Source organism: Oncorhynchus tshawytscha, unplaced genomic scaffold (genome assembly GCF_018296145.1).
Source record: "Oncorhynchus tshawytscha isolate Ot180627B unplaced genomic scaffold, Otsh_v2.0 Un_contig_7373_pilon_pilon, whole genome shotgun sequence".
In the NCBI taxonomy this organism is placed as follows: domain Eukaryota; kingdom Metazoa; phylum Chordata; class Actinopteri; order Salmoniformes; family Salmonidae; genus Oncorhynchus; species Oncorhynchus tshawytscha.
Genome location: NW_024609262.1, coordinates 1 through 16513, shown reverse-complemented (window position 1 = coordinate 16513; position 16513 = coordinate 1). Strand labels below are relative to the sequence as shown.

Genomic DNA, 16513 nt, shown 5'->3' with positions numbered 1-16513 from the left:
CCCCTTCATCCAATATAAAACAGTGTCCATTTCAACCAGCCCCCATTCATCCAATATAAAACAGTGTCCATTTTAACCAGCCCCCATTCATCCAATATAAAACCGTGTCCATTTCCACACAGCACCGGCCGTTGGGTTCATCCCAAATGCCCCCTCCCACCCATATAGTGCACTATATATATGGACACTGAAAAGGGGGGGGGGGTGGATTCTCTCACCTGGTATTTATCGAGGTTCCCCAGGATCATCTTAACAGCTGCTGGGGCACCTGCCATGAAGGCCTGTACCCTCTTAGAACCCTGCTCCTCCAGCTTGGCCTTGACCCTGGGGGGGACACACAACTAACATTACCCATCAGGCTGTCTGTTCCCTCTTAGAACCCTGCTCCTCCAGCTTGGCCTTGACCCTGGGGGGGGGACACACACACACAACTAACATTACCCATCAGGCTGTCTGTACCCTCTTAGAACCCTGCTCCTCCAGCTTGGCCTTGACCCGGGGGGGGGGACAACTGTGTTACATTCTTTAACAGGTATTTACACCCCTTTAGACTGGACTGAACCATGTCGACTCCCTGTGGTTCAACAGGTATTTACACCCCTTTAGACTGGACTGAACCATGTCGACTCCCTGTGGTTCAACAGGTATTTAGACTGGACTGAACCATGTAGACTCCCTGTGGTTCAACAGGTATTTAGACTGGACTGAACCATGTCGACTCCCTGTGGTTCAACAGGTATTTAGACTGAACCATGTCGACTCCCTGTGGTTCAACAGGTATTTAGACCCCTTTAGACTAGACTGGACTGAACCATGTCGACTCCCTGTGGCTTAACAGAAATTTAGACTGGACTGAACCACGTCGACTCCCTGTGGTTCAACAGGTATTTAGACTGGACTGAACCACGTCGACTCCCTGTGGTTCAACAGGTATTTAGACTGGACTGAACCACGTCGACTCCCTGTGGTTCAACAGGTATTTAGACTGGACTGAACCATGTAGACTCCCTGTGGTTCAACAGGTATTTACACCCATTTAGACTGGACTGAACCATGTCGACTCCCTGTGGTTCAACAGGTATTTACACCCCTTTAGACTGGACTGAACCATGTCGACTCCCTGTGGTTCAACAGGTATTTAGACTGGACTGAACCATGTCGACTCCCTGTGGTTCAACAGGTATTTAGACTGGACTGAACCACGTCGACCCCTGGGGTTTAACAGGTATTTACACCCATTTGAGACCCATAATGGAACAATCCGATGAGTCATAGCAGGCCGTGCAGAAAGTCCAGGGACATACGATGTCATGTGTGTATCAGTTACCAAAACCCCCTGGGTGTCACCAGAGTCAAGTTGCCCAGGCTTGTCAACATGCATTTTAAAATCAGCCTGACAGTTTAGTCTGATTTGCCATTGAAATATCACTCTTGTCCTGTTACTGGTGTTGGGCCAGTAAGTGAAAGGTTGCTGGATCAAATCCCAGAGTTGACAAGGTTAAAAAAAAACATTTAATAATAAGTAATTCTGCCCCTGAACAAGGCAGTTAAACCCACCAGTTCCCCGATAGGCCGTAGTTGTAAATAAGAAATGTTTCATAAAAAAAACGTGTGTTAGATGAGATGCCAGAGACACTTACGCCTTCATATAGCCCTTGATGTAGCTCTGGTAAGCCTTCTTGTTGTAGGCCGAGGTCTCCTGCAGTTTGCTGTTGAGCACAATGTCGACTCCACTGACCGTGGACGCTTCACTGCCCTCATCCCCGCCCTCTGCAGAGGCGTTGGCACCGATTAACGCACCGTCGACGTCCTCCGATCTGGAAGTGAGCTGGAAGGGAGGAGAGATCCTGGTTTTTAGTCTAACAGGCTAAACGGTACACCGGTATCAACACGTCACCGTAGTTAACTAGAGGATCCAGTCTACCAAAGCCGAAATTATGTTATCATAACCCTCCTGTACTTTGAAGTGAGTGAAATAAATGGAATAGCTAGACAAGTATGCTAACAGCTAAGGAAGATGACCGTTTTTCAATACGGTTCAGTAACTTATAGGTGGACGTGATTAAAACGTACCTTTCCCTGTACCTCGTACAGCATACCGTCGCAGACCTCCGTGATTTTGTAGACCTCGGTGAATAGCTCATCTCCTGAAATACATCGTTATTAACCAACGCATACCCCAAAACGTGGGAGTTGAAACGGTAGATAACTATTGTGTCAACTAGTAGGGTAACTAAAAATCATCTGTTATACGATAGAAAAACAGGGCATTTTAGTACAACTTGTCACCTAATTAGCCAAACGCCGGTAGGCCTCGCCAACTCTCCGGTAAACACAGTCTATCGGTTTACAGTACATATAAAATGTACAAATTGGATCTATCCCGGTACAGAATACCCATGGAGGAACTACGACTAAGTTTGTTATTTTATAAAAGTAATTTCCACATCGTTGGCACAAAGGCCAGTGGAGACTTCCGGTAGGCCCCAAAAAAACACACACTACAAATGCAGACCAACACAAAAATATATTTATAAAATAAATAATAACAGAAATATTGATAAATATAAACGTTAAATTACCGGTGATGATATCCTTGTAGATGATCATTTTTGTCGGATTGTAAAAAAGTGCCGTTCCACGGGAAGATGTTTTTGGATCCCTACCCGTCTCAGGACTCGTAAGGAGAAAAAGGACAGAGAACGGCGGTTCCCCAACTTAGATAGCGGCGGGCGCTGCTGACGTCACTTCCGGTCCCCCGGCGCCCCCTTGAGGACACGTCGCAGGGTGCCGCTTCTCCGGGTGCGTTCTCCAGCCTGCACTTAAAAAAAAAAATGTAATATATATATGACTACATTTTTTTTTTATATATATATAAAATATATATATATTTTTTTATTTTTTTTTGTTTAAAATATTTACTATTATCTTTATTATTTTATTGTTTTTTTTTAAACGTTTGTTTATTTATTTTTTTATATTTATTTTTCATTTATTTTCCCCTTTATTCTTAAAAATACATTTTTTTTTAATCCTTTTTATTATTTTTGTATCTTTGTTTTTTTTGTCTCAGGTTTTAAGCAGCGTGGAGTTGGCGGGTTGACGTTGTGTTGGCCCTTTTTAGAACACCTTTATTTAACCAGGTAGGCTAGTTGAGAACACCTTTATTTAACCAGGTAGGCTAGTTGAGAACACCTTTATTTAACCAGGTAGGCTAGTTGAGAACACCTTTATTTAACCAGGTAGGCTAGTTGAGAACACCTTTATTTAACCAGGTAGGCTAGTTGAGAACACCTTTATTTAACCAGGTAGGCTAGTTGAGAACACCTTTATTTAACCAGGTAGGCTAGGCTAGTTGAGAACACCTTTATTTAACCAGGTAGGCTAGTTGAGAACACCTTTATTTAACCAGGTAGGCTAGTTGAGAACACCTTTATTTAACCAGGTAGGCTAGTTGAGAACACCTTTATTTAACCAGGTAGGCTAGTTGAGAACACCTTTATTTAACCAGGTAGGCTAGTTGAGGTAGACTGTTGAGAACACCTTTATTTAACCAGGTAGGCTAGTTGAGAACACCTTTATTTAACCAGGTAGGCTGGTTGAGAACACCTGTATTTAACCAGGTAGGCTAGTTGAGAACACCTGTATTTAACCAGGTAGGCTACTTGAGAACACCTTTATTTAACCAGGTAGGCTAGTTGAGAACACCTTTATTTAACCAGGTAGGCTAGTTGAGAACACCTTTATTTAACCAGGTAGGCTAGTTGAGAACAAACGTTCTCATTTACAACTGCGACCTGGTCAAGATAAAGCAAAAGCAGTGTGACAAAAACAACGACACAGAGTTACACATGGAATAAAACAAACGTACAGTCAATAACACCATAGAAAAATCTACCCTGCAGTACTCTCCCAGTCAGGTTTGTGGTGCTGCCGGGGAGCGTCATCACACCATCCCCCCCCCCTAGTGGTTAGAGTGTAGAGGAGGCAGGTAGCCTAGTGGTTAGAGTGTAGAGGTGGCAGGTAGTCTAGTGGTTAGAGTGTAGAGGAGGCAGGTAGCCTAGTGGTTAGAGTGTAGAGGGGGGAGGGTAGCCTAGTGGTTAGAGTGTAGAGGAGGGTTAGAGTGTAGAGGAGGCAGGTAGCCTAGTGGTTAGAGTGTAGGAGGCAGGCAGGGTAGCCTAGTGGTTAGAGTGTAGAGGAGGCAGGTAGCCTAGTGGTTAGAGTGTAGCCTAGTGGTTAGAGTGTAGGGAGGCAGGTAGCCTAGTGGTTAGAGTGTAGCCTAGTGGTTAGAGTGAGGCAGGTAGCCTAGTGGTTAGAGTGTGGAGGTAGGCAGGTAGCCTAGTGGTTAGAGTGTAGAGGAGGCAGGTAGCCTAGTGGTTAGAGTGTAGAGGAGGCCTAGTGGTTAGAGTGTAGAGAGGCAGGTAGTGTGGTTAGAGTGTAGGGGGCAGGTAGCCTAGTGGTTAGAGTGTAGGGGAGGCAGGTAGCTAGTGGTTAGAGTGTAGGGGCGGCAGGTAGCCTAGTGGTTAGAGTGTAGGGGCAGGTAGCCTAGTGGTTAGAGTGTAGGGGCGGCAGGGTAGCCTAGTGGTTAGAGTGTAGGGGGCAGGGTAGCCTAGTGGTTAGAGTGTAGAGGCAGGTAGCCTAGTGGTTAGAGTGTGTAGAGGGGCGGCAGGTAGCCTAGTGGTTAGAGTGTAGGGGGCAGGTAGCCTAGTGGTTAGAGTGTAGAGGAGGCAGGTAGCCTAGTGGTTAGAGTGTAGGGGCGGCAGGGTAGCCTAGTGGTTAGAGTGTAGAGGCAGCCTAGTGGTTAGAGTGTAGCCAGGGTAGCCTAGTGGTTAGAGTGCAGGGCGGCAGGGTAGCCTAGTGGTTAGAGTGTAGAGGCAGGTAGCCTAGTGGTTAGAGTGTAGCAGGGTAGCCTAGTGGTTAGAGTGTAGAGGTAGCCTAGTGGTTAGAGTGTAGGGGCGGCAGGGTAGCCTAGTGGTTAGAGTGTAGGGGAGGCAGGTAGCCTAGTGGTTAGAGCGTTGGACTAGTAACTGAAATGTTGAAAGTTCAAATCCCCGAGCTGACAAGGTACAAATCTGTCGTTCTGCCCCTGAACAGGCAGTTAACCCACTGTTCCTAGGCTGTCATTGAAAATAATAATTTGTTCTTAACTGACTTGCCTAGTTAAATAAAGGTATAATGTCACATTAATTATGTACCTCGATCGGCGGATCAGGCACTATTGTTTTTACTTTCATTCACTGCTTTTTCTCGCATTGCTTATTTTTATTCACATACTGTAGGTATATTCTTTGAGATTTTCTCATTTTTGTCTCTCTTTACTTTGATTCTTCGCTGTTATTCAGGAATGTGTCAAGACCTGACCCTCAGAGCCGACCTTCTGTTGACCCTGTCGACTCATCAGTAGGAAAGATTTGTTTCTCTTTTGGTCCATTCAACAACAGAGCGATACGATCCTTGTTTCAGCAGGATGTTGTATCTAAATGTCATGCCTTATTGGAATGGATTTATTGATAATATCTGTTGGAAAAAAGTTTGGATGTTGCCACAAACATACCTACTTGTTAACAAAATTAAGGAAGTTTCCTTTAAAATTATTCATAAATATTATCCTGCCAACCACTATATGAAGAAGTTTAAGGAAAACATCAACTCAAACTGCTCCTTTTGTAATGACCACCCAGAAACAGTGTTGCATCTTTTTGGGCATTGTATTCATCAGGAGATTTGTAATTGAACACATTTATGAAGATTTTACCCTATTGTGGAGAGATGTCCTGCTTGGATTCTTTACATACGATAGAAATAAGCTGAAACATTTTTATGTAATTAATTTCATTATTCTTCTGGCCAAATTTCATATACACAAATGTAAATTTACAAACCAAAAAAACAAAATGTCTTACCCTACAAAAATAAATTGAACTGTATTTTAAGGCAGTTAATTACTCTACTAACAAAAAAGCTGTTAGAATTATAAGTGTATGTCCCTTAAGGTCCTTGTGTAATTGTAATGTGATATTATTTCATTCGATTTCATTAATATGTTTGTTCCAGAAGAAAGACCCTGATTCCCTGATCTCCCGGAGATCTTGCTCTTCGAAAAGAAAAAGTTCCCTTGTTTAAGAATGCGTTATTACATTTCTCTTCCAGCAGGGGGCAACCTGTGTTCATCTATCTTGAAAATGGTCTCCAAAACACGAATGAGATTTCATTAATTGAGTAACGCCTGAAGGTATTGCTTTGCATACGTAATTACGATCCTTTATAATCTATTGGGAAGTTATATGTTTATAGGAACTTTGTATTAGAGAGTATATTCCCTTCTATATCAAATTTAAACGTTTCTTTTTTAACTTGGCAAGTCAGATAAGAACAAACTCCTATTTACAATGACAGCCGAACCTGGACGACGCTGGGCCGGTTGTACGCCGTCCTATGGGACTCCCAATCACGGCCAGATGTGATGCAGCCGGGATTTGAACCAGGTACTGCAGTGATCCTTTTTGCATTGAAATGCAGTGTTTTAGACCACTGCGTCATTCAGGAGCACTGAGAAAAAAATCGCAAATATAATATTTCTATCAAACCACTTAGGGAAGGATAAAGACTCGTTTTTAATAACAATATCTTTATTTTTTTACACACAAGTGTTTTTTATGGGGGAGAAGTTATGGACATAACATCGTTTCCAGGCTAAAAGGTTTGTTAGTGAAATTTGGACCGTTTGATGAGTCATTTTGCCTTGACCACGAGCCTGTCTGACCATTCTGCCTGCCTGACCATTCTGCCTACCTGACCATTCTGCCTGCCTGACCACGAGCCTGCCTGACCACGCGCCTGCCTGACCATTCTGCCTGTCTGACCATTCTGCCTGCCTGACCTGACCATTCTGCCTGCCTGACCAATCGGCCTGCCTGACCATTCTGCCTGCCTGACCATTCTGCCTGTCTGACCATGAGCCTGCCTGACCACTCTGCCTGCCTGACCATTCTGCCTGTCTGACCATTCTGCCTGTCTGACCATTCTGCCTGCTTGATCTGACCATTCTTCCTGCCTGACCATTCTGCCTGTCTGACCATTCTGCCTGCCTGACCACGAGCCTGTCTGACCACTCTGCCTGCCTGACCACGAGCCTGTCTGACCATTCTGCCTGTCTGCCACTCTGTACCTCCTGGACTCTGGTTTTGTCCTGTTTGTCTGTCCACGACCGTTCTCTTGCCTCCTCCTACTCCTATTGGATGAATAAACATTGCAAGACTCCAACCATCTGCCTCCTGTGTCTGCATCTGGGTCTCACCTTGTGCCTTTGATCGTTTTGATTGGACTTTTACAAAGAGTAGGACCACGTGGTCGAGGGAGCTGCTGCACATTGGCAGAGAGAGACTCCGTTGATTTGGTGGTCGTCTCTGTTATATTTTCAATGATGGCCAGTTTCTTAAAGATAGCCTTGAGAATGTCAGCGGTCGGCAGAGCAATGCGATGCTGCCCTGTATTTGGTAGGAGGGCTCTTACTTGGCGTAGGTGTCAGGGGTGTAAATAAGGCGTATTTTGCCATGAATTCTGGGAAGTCTTCACGTGGGCTGCATGCTTCTGTCTCGCTGCATCTGAAGTGATTAGTGATTAGCATCTGTTCAGTCTGGACTGTTTGGATGTTTCTTCTGTCCATGTAGCCGTGTGATCACTGGGTTTCCTGCCCATGTAGCCGTGTGATCACCTGGTTTCCTGCCCATGTAGCCGTGTGATCACCGGGTTTCCTGCCCATGTAGCCGTGTGATCACCTGGTTTCCTGCCCATGTAGCCGTGTGATTACCTGGTTTCCTGCCCATGTAGCCGTGTGATCACCTGGTTTCCTGCCCATGTAGCCGTGTGATCACCTGGTTTCCTGCCCATGTGCCCATGTAGCCGTGTGATCACCTGGTTTCCTGCCCATGTAGCCGTGTGATCACCTGGTGGTGTGATCACCTCCCCATGTAGCCATGTGATCACCGGGTTTCCTGCCCATGTAGCCGTGGTTTCCTGCCCATGTAGCCATGTGATCACCTGGTTTCCTGCCCATGTAGCCGTGTGATCACCTGGTTTCCTGCCCATTAGCCGTGGGTGATCACCGGGTTTCCTGCCCATGTAGCCGTATCACCTGGTTTCCTGCCCATGTAGCCGATCACCTGGTTTCCTGCCCATGTAGCCGTGTAGGGTTTCCGCCCATGTAGTGATCACCTGGGTTTCCTGCCCATGTAGCCATGTGATCACCTGGTTTCCCACCGGTTTCCTGCCCATGTAGCCGTGTGATCACCGGGTTTCCTGCCCATGTAGCCGTGTGATCACCGGGTTTCCCCCTTCTGTTACTTCATATAAAGAAAGGGTCCGTTTTTACCCCCCCCACAAAAAGTATTAAAATCCTTGAGTATTGATCGTAATAATAAATAATCGGTATGGCTGAGTGGGACGAGGCAAAGGGAATAGAAATCTGTCTGACAACACAGCAGACACAGCAAACATTAACATGGCTTGTTCATTGAGGTAGATGGCTTGTTCATTGAGGTAGATGGCTTGTTCATTGAGGCAGATGGCTTGTTCATTGAGGTAGATGGCTTGTTCATTGAGGCAGATGGCTTGTTCATTGAGGTAGATGGCTTGTTCATTGAGGCAGATGGCTTGTTCATTGAGGTAGATGGCTTGTTCATTGAGGTAGATGGCTTGTTCATTGAGGCAGATGGCTTGTTCATTGAGGTAGATAGCTTGTTCATTGAGGTAGATGGCTTGTTCATTGAGGTAGATGGCTTGTTCATTGAGGTAGATGGCTTGTTCATTGAGGTAGATGGCTTGTTCATTGAGGCAGATGGCTTGTTCATTGAGGCAGATGGCTTGTTCATTGAGGCAGATGGCTTGTTCATTGAGGTAGATGGCTTGTTCATTGAGGTAGATGGCTTGTTCATTGAGGTAGATGGCTTGTTCATTGAGGCAGATGGCTTGTTCATTGAGGTAGATGGCTTGTTCATTGAGGCAGATGGCTTGTTCATTGAGACAGATAGTAAGTTTTAAGTTCCTCGGCATACACATCAGACAAACTGAATTGGTCCACTCACACAGACAGCATTGTGAAGAAGGCGCAGCAGCGCCTCTTCAACCTCAGGAGGCTGAAGAAATTCGGCTTGTCACCAAAAGCACTCACAAACTTCTACAGATGCACAATCGAGAGCATCCTGGCGGGCTGTATCACCACCTGGTACGGCAACTGCTCCGCCCACAACCGTAAGGCTCTCCAGAGGGTAGTGAGGTCTGCACAACGCATCACCGGGGGCAAACTACCTGCCCTCCAGGACACCTACACCACCCGATGTTACAGGAAGGCCATAAAGATCATCAAGGACAACAACCACCCGAGCCACTGCCTGTTCACCCCGCTATCATCCAGAAGGCGAGATCAGTACAGGTGCATCAAAGCTGGGACCGAGAGACTGAAAAACAGCTTCTATCTCAAGGCCATCAGACTGTTAAACAGCCACCACTAACATTGAGTGGCTGCTGCGAACACACTGACTCAACTCCAGCCACTTTAATAATGGGAATTGATGGGAAATGATGTAAAATATATCACTAGCCACTTTAAACAATGCTACCTAATATAATGTTTACATACCCTACATTATTGATCTCATATGTATACGTGTATACTGTACTCAATTCAATTCAAGGGCTTTATTGGCATGGGAAACATGTGTTAACATTGCCAAAGCAAGTGAGGTAGATAATATATAAAGTGAAATAAACAATAAAAATTAACAGTAGACATCACACATACAGAAGTTTCAAAACAATAAAGACATGACAAATGTCATATTAAATATATATATATATATACAGTGTTTTGACAATGTACAAATGGTAAAGGACACAAGATAAAATAAATAAGCATAGATATGGGTTGTATTTACAATGGTGCGTGTTCTTCACTGGTTGCCCTTTTCTCGTGGCAACAGGTCACAAATCTTGCTGCTTTGATGGCACACTGTGGAATTTCACCCAGTAGATATTGGAGTTTTTCAAAATTGGATTTGTTTTCAAATTCTTTGTGGATCTGTGTAATCTATATCATCTACTGCATCCTTATGTAATACATGTATCACTAGCCACTTTAACTATGCCACTTTGTTTACATACTCATCTCATATGTATATACTGTACTCGATACCATCTACTGTATCTTGCCTATGCTGCTCTGTACCATCACTCATTCATATATCTTTATGTACATATTCTTTATCCCCTTACACTGTGTATAAGACAGTAGTTTTGGAATTGTTAGTTAGATAACTTGTTGGTTATTACTGCATTGTCGGAACTAGAAGCACAAGCATTTCGCTACACTTGCATTAACATCTGCTAACCATGTGTATGTGACAAATAGAATTTGATTTGATTTGTTCATTGAGGTATATGGATTGTTCATTGAGGTAGATGGCTTGTTCATTGAGATAGATGGCTTGTTCATTGAGGTAGATGGCTTGTTCATTGAGGTAGATAGCTTGTTCATTGAGGAAATTGAGGCAGATGGCTTGTTCATTGAGGTAGATGGCTTGTTCATTGAGGCAGATGGCTTGTTCATTGAGGCAGATGGCTTGTTCATTGAGGTAGATGGCCTGTTCATTGAGGCAGATGGCTTGTTCATTGAGGCAGATGGCTTGTTCATTGAGGCAGATGGCTTGTTCATTGAGGCAGATGGCTTGTTCATTGAGGCAGATGGCTTGTTCATTGAGGAAATTGAGGCAGATGGCTTGTTCATTGAGGTAGATGGCTTGTTCATTGAGGTAGATGGCTTGTTCATTGAGGTAGATGGCCTGTTCATTGAGGTAGATGGCCTGTTCATTGAGGGAGATGGCTTGTTCATTGAGACAGATGGCTTGTTCATTGAGGTATATGGCTTGTTCATTGAGGCAGGTGGCTTGTTCATTGAGACAGATGGCTTGTTCATTGAGGTATATGGCTTGTTCATTGAGGTAGATGGCTTGTTCATTGAGGCAGATGGCTTGTTCATTGAGGTATATGGATTGTTCATTGAGGTAGATGGCTTGTTCATTGAGATAGATGGCTTGTTCATTGAGGTAGATGGCTTGTTCATTGAGGTAGATAGCTTGTTCATTGAGGAAATTGAGGCAGATGGCTTGTTCATTGAGGTAGATGGCTTGTTCATTGAGGTAGATGGCTTGTTCATTGAGGCAGATGGCTTGTTCATTGAGGTAGATGGCCTGTTCATTGAGGTAGATGGCTTGTTCATTGAGGCAGATGGCTTGTTCATTGAGGCAGATGGCTTGTTCATTGAGGCAGATGGCTTGTTCATTGAGGCAGATGGCTTGTTCATTGAGACAGATGGCTTGTTCATTGAGGAAATTGAGGCAGATGGCTTGTTCATTGAGGTAGATGGCTTGTTCATTGAGGTAGATGGCTTGTTCATTGAGGCAGATGGCTTGTTCATTGAGGTAGATGGCCTGTTCATTGAGGGAGATGGCCTGTTCATTGAGGGAGATGGCTTGTTCATTGAGGGAGATGGCTTGTTCATTGAGGTAGATGGCTTGTTCATTGAGGCAGATGGCTTGTTCATTGAGGTAGATGGCCTGTTCATTGAGGTAGATGGCTTGTTCATTGAGGCAGATGGCTTGTTCATTGAGGTATATGGATTGTTCATTGAGGTAGATGGCTTGTTCATTGAGGTAGATGGCTTGTTCATTGAGATAAATGGCTTGTTCATTGAGGTAGATGGCTTGTTCATTGAGGTAGATAGCTTGTTCATTGAGGAAATTGAGGCAGATGGCTTGTTCATTGAGGCAGATGGCTTGTTCATTGAGGTAGATGGCTTGTTCATTGAGGCAGATGGCTTGTTCATTGAGGTAGATGGCCTGTTCATTGAGGTAGATGGCTTGTTCATTGAGGCAGATGGCTTGTTCATTGAGGCAGATGGCTTGTTCATTGAGGCAGATGGCTTGTTCATTGAGACAGATGGCTTGTTCATTGAGGAAATTGAGGCAGATGGCTTGTTCATTGAGGTAGATGGCTTGTTCATTGAGGTAGATGGCTTGTTCATTGAGGCAGATGGCTTGTTCATTGAGGTAGATGGCCTGTTCATTGAGGGAGATGGCTTGTTCATTGAGGCAGATGGCTTGTTCATTGAGGGAGATGGCTTGTTCATTGAGGAAATTGAGGCAGATGGCTTGTTCATTGAGGTAGATGGCTTGTTCATTGAGGTAGATGGCTTGATCATTGAGGCAGATGGCTTGTTCATTGAGGTAGATGGCCTGTTCATTGAGGGAGATGGCTTGTTCATTGAGGGAGATGGCTTGTTCATTGAGGGAGATGGCTTGTTCATTGAGGTAGATGGCTTGTTCATTGAGGCAGATGGCTTGTTCATTGAGGCAGATGGCCTGTTCATTGAGGTAGATGGCTTGTTCATTGAGGCAGATGGCTTGTTCATTGAGGCAGATGGCTTGTTCATTGAGGTAGATGGCTTGTTCATTGAGATAGATGGCTTGTTCATTGAGGTAGATGGCTTGTTCATTGAGGTAGATAGCTTGTTCATTGAGGAAATTGAGGCAGATGGCTTGTTCATTGAGGTAGATGGCTTGTTCATTGAGGTAGATGGCTTGTTCATTGAGGCAGATGGCTTGTTCATTGAGGTAGATGGCCTGTTCATTGAGGTAGATGGCTTGTTCATTGAGGCAGATGGCTTGTTCATTGAGGCAGATGGCTTGTTCATTGAGGCAGATGGCTTGTTCATTGAGACAGATGGCTTGTTCATTGAGGAAATTGAGGCAGATGGCTTGTTCATTGAGGTAGATGGCTTGTTCATTGAGGTAGATGGCTTGTTCATTGAGGCAGATGGCTTGTTCATTGAGGTAGATGGCCTGTTCATTGAGGGAGATGGCTTGTTCATTGAGGGAGATGGCTTGTTCATTGAGGGAGATGGCTTGTTCATTGAGGTAGATGGCTTGTTCATTGAGGCAGATGGCTTGTTCATTGAGGTAGATGGCCTGTTCATTGAGGTAGATGGCTTGTTCATTGAGGCAGATGGCTTGTTCATTGAGGCAGATGGCTTGTTCATTGAGGCAGATGGCTTGTTCATTGAGACAGTTGGTTATTACTGCATGGCTTGTTCATTGAGGAAATTGAGGCAGATGGCTTGTTCATTGAGGAAATTGAGGCAGATGGCTTGTTCATTGAGGTAGATGGCCTGTTCATTGAGGTAGATGGCTTGTTCATTGAGGCAGATGGCTTGTTCATTGAGGCAGATGGCTTGTTCATTGAGGCAGATGGCTTGTTCATTGAGACAGATGGCTTGTTCATTGAGGAAATTGAGGCAGATGGCTTGTTCATTGAGGTAGATGGCTTGTTCATTGAGGTAGATGGCTTGTTCATTGAGGTAGATGGCCTGTTCATTGAGGGAGATGGCTTGTTCATTGAGGGAGATGGCTTGTTCATTGAGGGAGATGGCTTGTTCATTGAGGTAGATGGCTTGTTCATTGAGGCAGATGGCTTGTTCATTGAGGTAGATGGCCTGTTCATTGAGGTAGATGGCTTGTTCATTGAGGCAGATGGCTTGTTCATTGAGGCAGATGGCTTGTTCATTGAGGCAGATGGCTTGTTCATTGAGACAGATGGCTTGTTCATTGAGGAAATTGAGGCAGATGGCTTGTTCATTGAGGAAATTGAGGCAGATGGCTTGTTCATTGAGGTAGATGGCCTGTTCATTGAGGGAGATGGCCTGTTCATTGAGGGAGATGGCTTGTTCATTGAGGGAGATGGCTTGTTCATTGAGGTAGATGGCTTGTTCATTGAGGCAGATGGCTTGTTCATTGAGGTAGATGGCCTGTTCATTGAGGTAGATGGCTTGTTCATTGAGGCAGATGGCTTGTTCATTGAGGTATATGGATTGTTCATTGAGGTAGATGGCTTGTTCATTGAGGTAGATGGCTTGTTCATTGAGATAAATGGCTTGTTCATTGAGGTAGATGGCTTGTTCATTGAGGTAGATAGCTTGTTCATTGAGGAAATTGAGGCAGATGGCTTGTTCATTGAGGCAGATGGCTTGTTCATTGAGGTAGATGGCTTGTTCATTGAGGCAGATGGCTTGTTCATTGAGGTAGATGGCCTGTTCATTGAGGTAGATGGCTTGTTCATTGAGGCAGATGGCTTGTTCATTGAGGCAGATGGCTTGTTCATTGAGGCAGATGGCTTGTTCATTGAGACAGATGGCTTGTTCATTGAGGAAATTGAGGCAGATGGCTTGTTCATTGAGGTAGATGGCTTGTTCATTGAGGTAGATGGCTTGTTCATTGAGGCAGATGGCTTGTTCATTGAGGTAGATGGCCTGTTCATTGAGGGAGATGGCTTGTTCATTGAGGCAGATGGCTTGTTCATTGAGGGAGATGGCTTGTTCATTGAGGAAATTGAGGCAGATGGCTTGTTCATTGAGGTAGATGGCTTGTTCATTGAGGTAGATGGCTTGATCATTGAGGCAGATGGCTTGTTCATTGAGGTAGATGGCCTGTTCATTGAGGGAGATGGCTTGTTCATTGAGGGAGATGGCTTGTTCATTGAGGGAGATGGCTTGTTCATTGAGGTAGATGGCTTGTTCATTGAGGCAGATGGCTTGTTCATTGAGGCAGATGGCCTGTTCATTGAGGTAGATGGCTTGTTCATTGAGGCAGATGGCTTGTTCATTGAGGCAGATGGCTTGTTCATTGAGGTAGATGGCTTGTTCATTGAGATAGATGGCTTGTTCATTGAGGTAGATGGCTTGTTCATTGAGGTAGATAGCTTGTTCATTGAGGAAATTGAGGCAGATGGCTTGTTCATTGAGGTAGATGGCTTGTTCATTGAGGTAGATGGCTTGTTCATTGAGGCAGATGGCTTGTTCATTGAGGTAGATGGCCTGTTCATTGAGGTAGATGGCTTGTTCATTGAGGCAGATGGCTTGTTCATTGAGGCAGATGGCTTGTTCATTGAGGCAGATGGCTTGTTCATTGAGACAGATGGCTTGTTCATTGAGGAAATTGAGGCAGATGGCTTGTTCATTGAGGTAGATGGCTTGTTCATTGAGGTAGATGGCTTGTTCATTGAGGCAGATGGCTTGTTCATTGAGGTAGATGGCCTGTTCATTGAGGGAGATGGCTTGTTCATTGAGGGAGATGGCTTGTTCATTGAGGGAGATGGCTTGTTCATTGAGGTAGATGGCTTGTTCATTGAGGCAGATGGCTTGTTCATTGAGGTAGATGGCCTGTTCATTGAGGTAGATGGCTTGTTCATTGAGGCAGATGGCTTGTTCATTGAGGCAGATGGCTTGTTCATTGAGGCAGATGGCTTGTTCATTGAGACAGATGGCTTGTTCATTGAGGAAATTGAGGCAGATGGCTTGTTCATTGAGGAAATTGAGGCAGATGGCTTGTTCATTGAGGTAGATGGCCTGTTCATTGAGGTAGATGGCTTGTTCATTGAGGCAGATGGCTTGTTCATTGAGGCAGATGGCTTGTTCATTGAGGCAGATGGCTTGTTCATTGAGACAGATGGCTTGTTCATTGAGGAAATTGAGGCAGATGGCTTGTTCATTGAGGTAGATGGCTTGTTCATTGAGGTAGATGGCTTGTTCATTGAGGTAGATGGCCTGTTCATTGAGGGAGATGGCTTGTTCATTGAGGGAGATGGCTTGTTCATTGAGGGAGATGGCTTGTTCATTGAGGTAGATGGCTTGTTCATTGAGGCAGATGGCTTGTTCATTGAGGTAGATGGCCTGTTCATTGAGGTAGATGGCTTGTTCATTGAGGCAGATGGCTTGTTCATTGAGGCAGATGGCTTGTTCATTGAGGCAGATGGCTTGTTCATTGAGACAGATGGCTTGTTCATTGAGGAAATTGAGGCAGATGGCTTGTTCATTGAGGAAATTGAGGCAGATGGCTTGTTCATTGAGGTAGATGGCTTGTTCATTGAGGTAGATGGCTTGTTCATTGAGGCAGATGGCTTGTTCATTGAAATTGAGGGAGATGGCTTGTTCATTGAGGCAGGTGGCTTTGTTCCATTGAGGGAGATGGCTTGTTCATTGAGGTAGATGGCTTGTTCATTGAGGTAGATGGCTTGTTCATTGAGGGAGATGGCTTGTTCATTGAGTGTAGATGGCTTGTTCATTGAGGTATATGGCTTGTTCATTGAGGGAGATGGCTGTTCATTGAGGCAGATGGCTTGTTCATTGAGGTATATGGCTTGTTCATTGAGGTTGATGGCTTGTTCATTGAGGTTGATGGCTTGTTCATTGAGGTAGGCTTGTTCATTGAGACAGATGGCTTGTTCATTGAGGTATATGGCTTGTTCATTGAGGTTGATGGCTTGTTCATTGAGGTAGATGGCTTGTTCATTGAGGTATATCGCTGACGACTCAAATAAATAACTGACAACCTTAACATAGAGCTCCAGTCAGTTTTAGAACAGGTAACTAGCAATAGGCTGGTGCCAGATATATATATATATATATATA

The 16513-nt window shown here is 44.6% G+C and overlaps 1 protein-coding gene across 3 annotated transcripts; it reads right to left on the bottom strand.

Moving 5' to 3' along the window:
- Window positions 1-122: 122 nt before the first annotated feature.
- LOC112242092 (translationally-controlled tumor protein homolog) lies at window positions 123-2739 on the bottom strand. Of its 3 annotated transcripts, none has more exons than XM_042314680.1 (4): window positions 2583-2739; window positions 2074-2147; window positions 1641-1828; window positions 123-324 (listed from the first exon to the last, which is right to left on the bottom strand). In XM_042314680.1, exons 1-4 carry the CDS (start codon window positions 2608-2610, stop codon window positions 138-140), a joined length of 477 nt encoding a protein of 158 aa, XP_042170614.1. In that variant the 5' UTR covers window positions 2611-2739; the 3' UTR covers window positions 123-137. The 3 variants fall into 3 exon arrangements, with proteins under 3 accessions (XP_042170614.1, XP_042170615.1, XP_042170616.1); XM_042314681.1 differs by having other exon boundaries at window positions 230-406; XM_042314682.1 differs by lacking the exon at window positions 123-324 and adding an exon at window positions 415-496.
- Window positions 2740-16513: the final 13774 nt, after the last annotated feature.

What these genes read in the sequence shown, in the direction of transcription:
- LOC112242092 (XM_042314680.1), bottom strand. Translation starts at nt 2,610, where the DNA reads ATGATCATCTACAAGGATATCATCACCG. An exon ending in TGTACGAGGTACAGGGAAAG is followed by an intron (nt 1,829 to 2,073) that starts GTACGTTTTAAT and finishes CCTCCCTTCCAG; the next exon opens with CTCACTTCCAGATCGGAGGA. An exon ending in ATCAAGGGCTATATGAAGGC is followed by an intron (nt 325 to 1,640) that starts GTAAGTGTCTCT and finishes TGTCCCCCCCAG; the next exon opens with GGTCAAGGCCAAGCTGGAGG.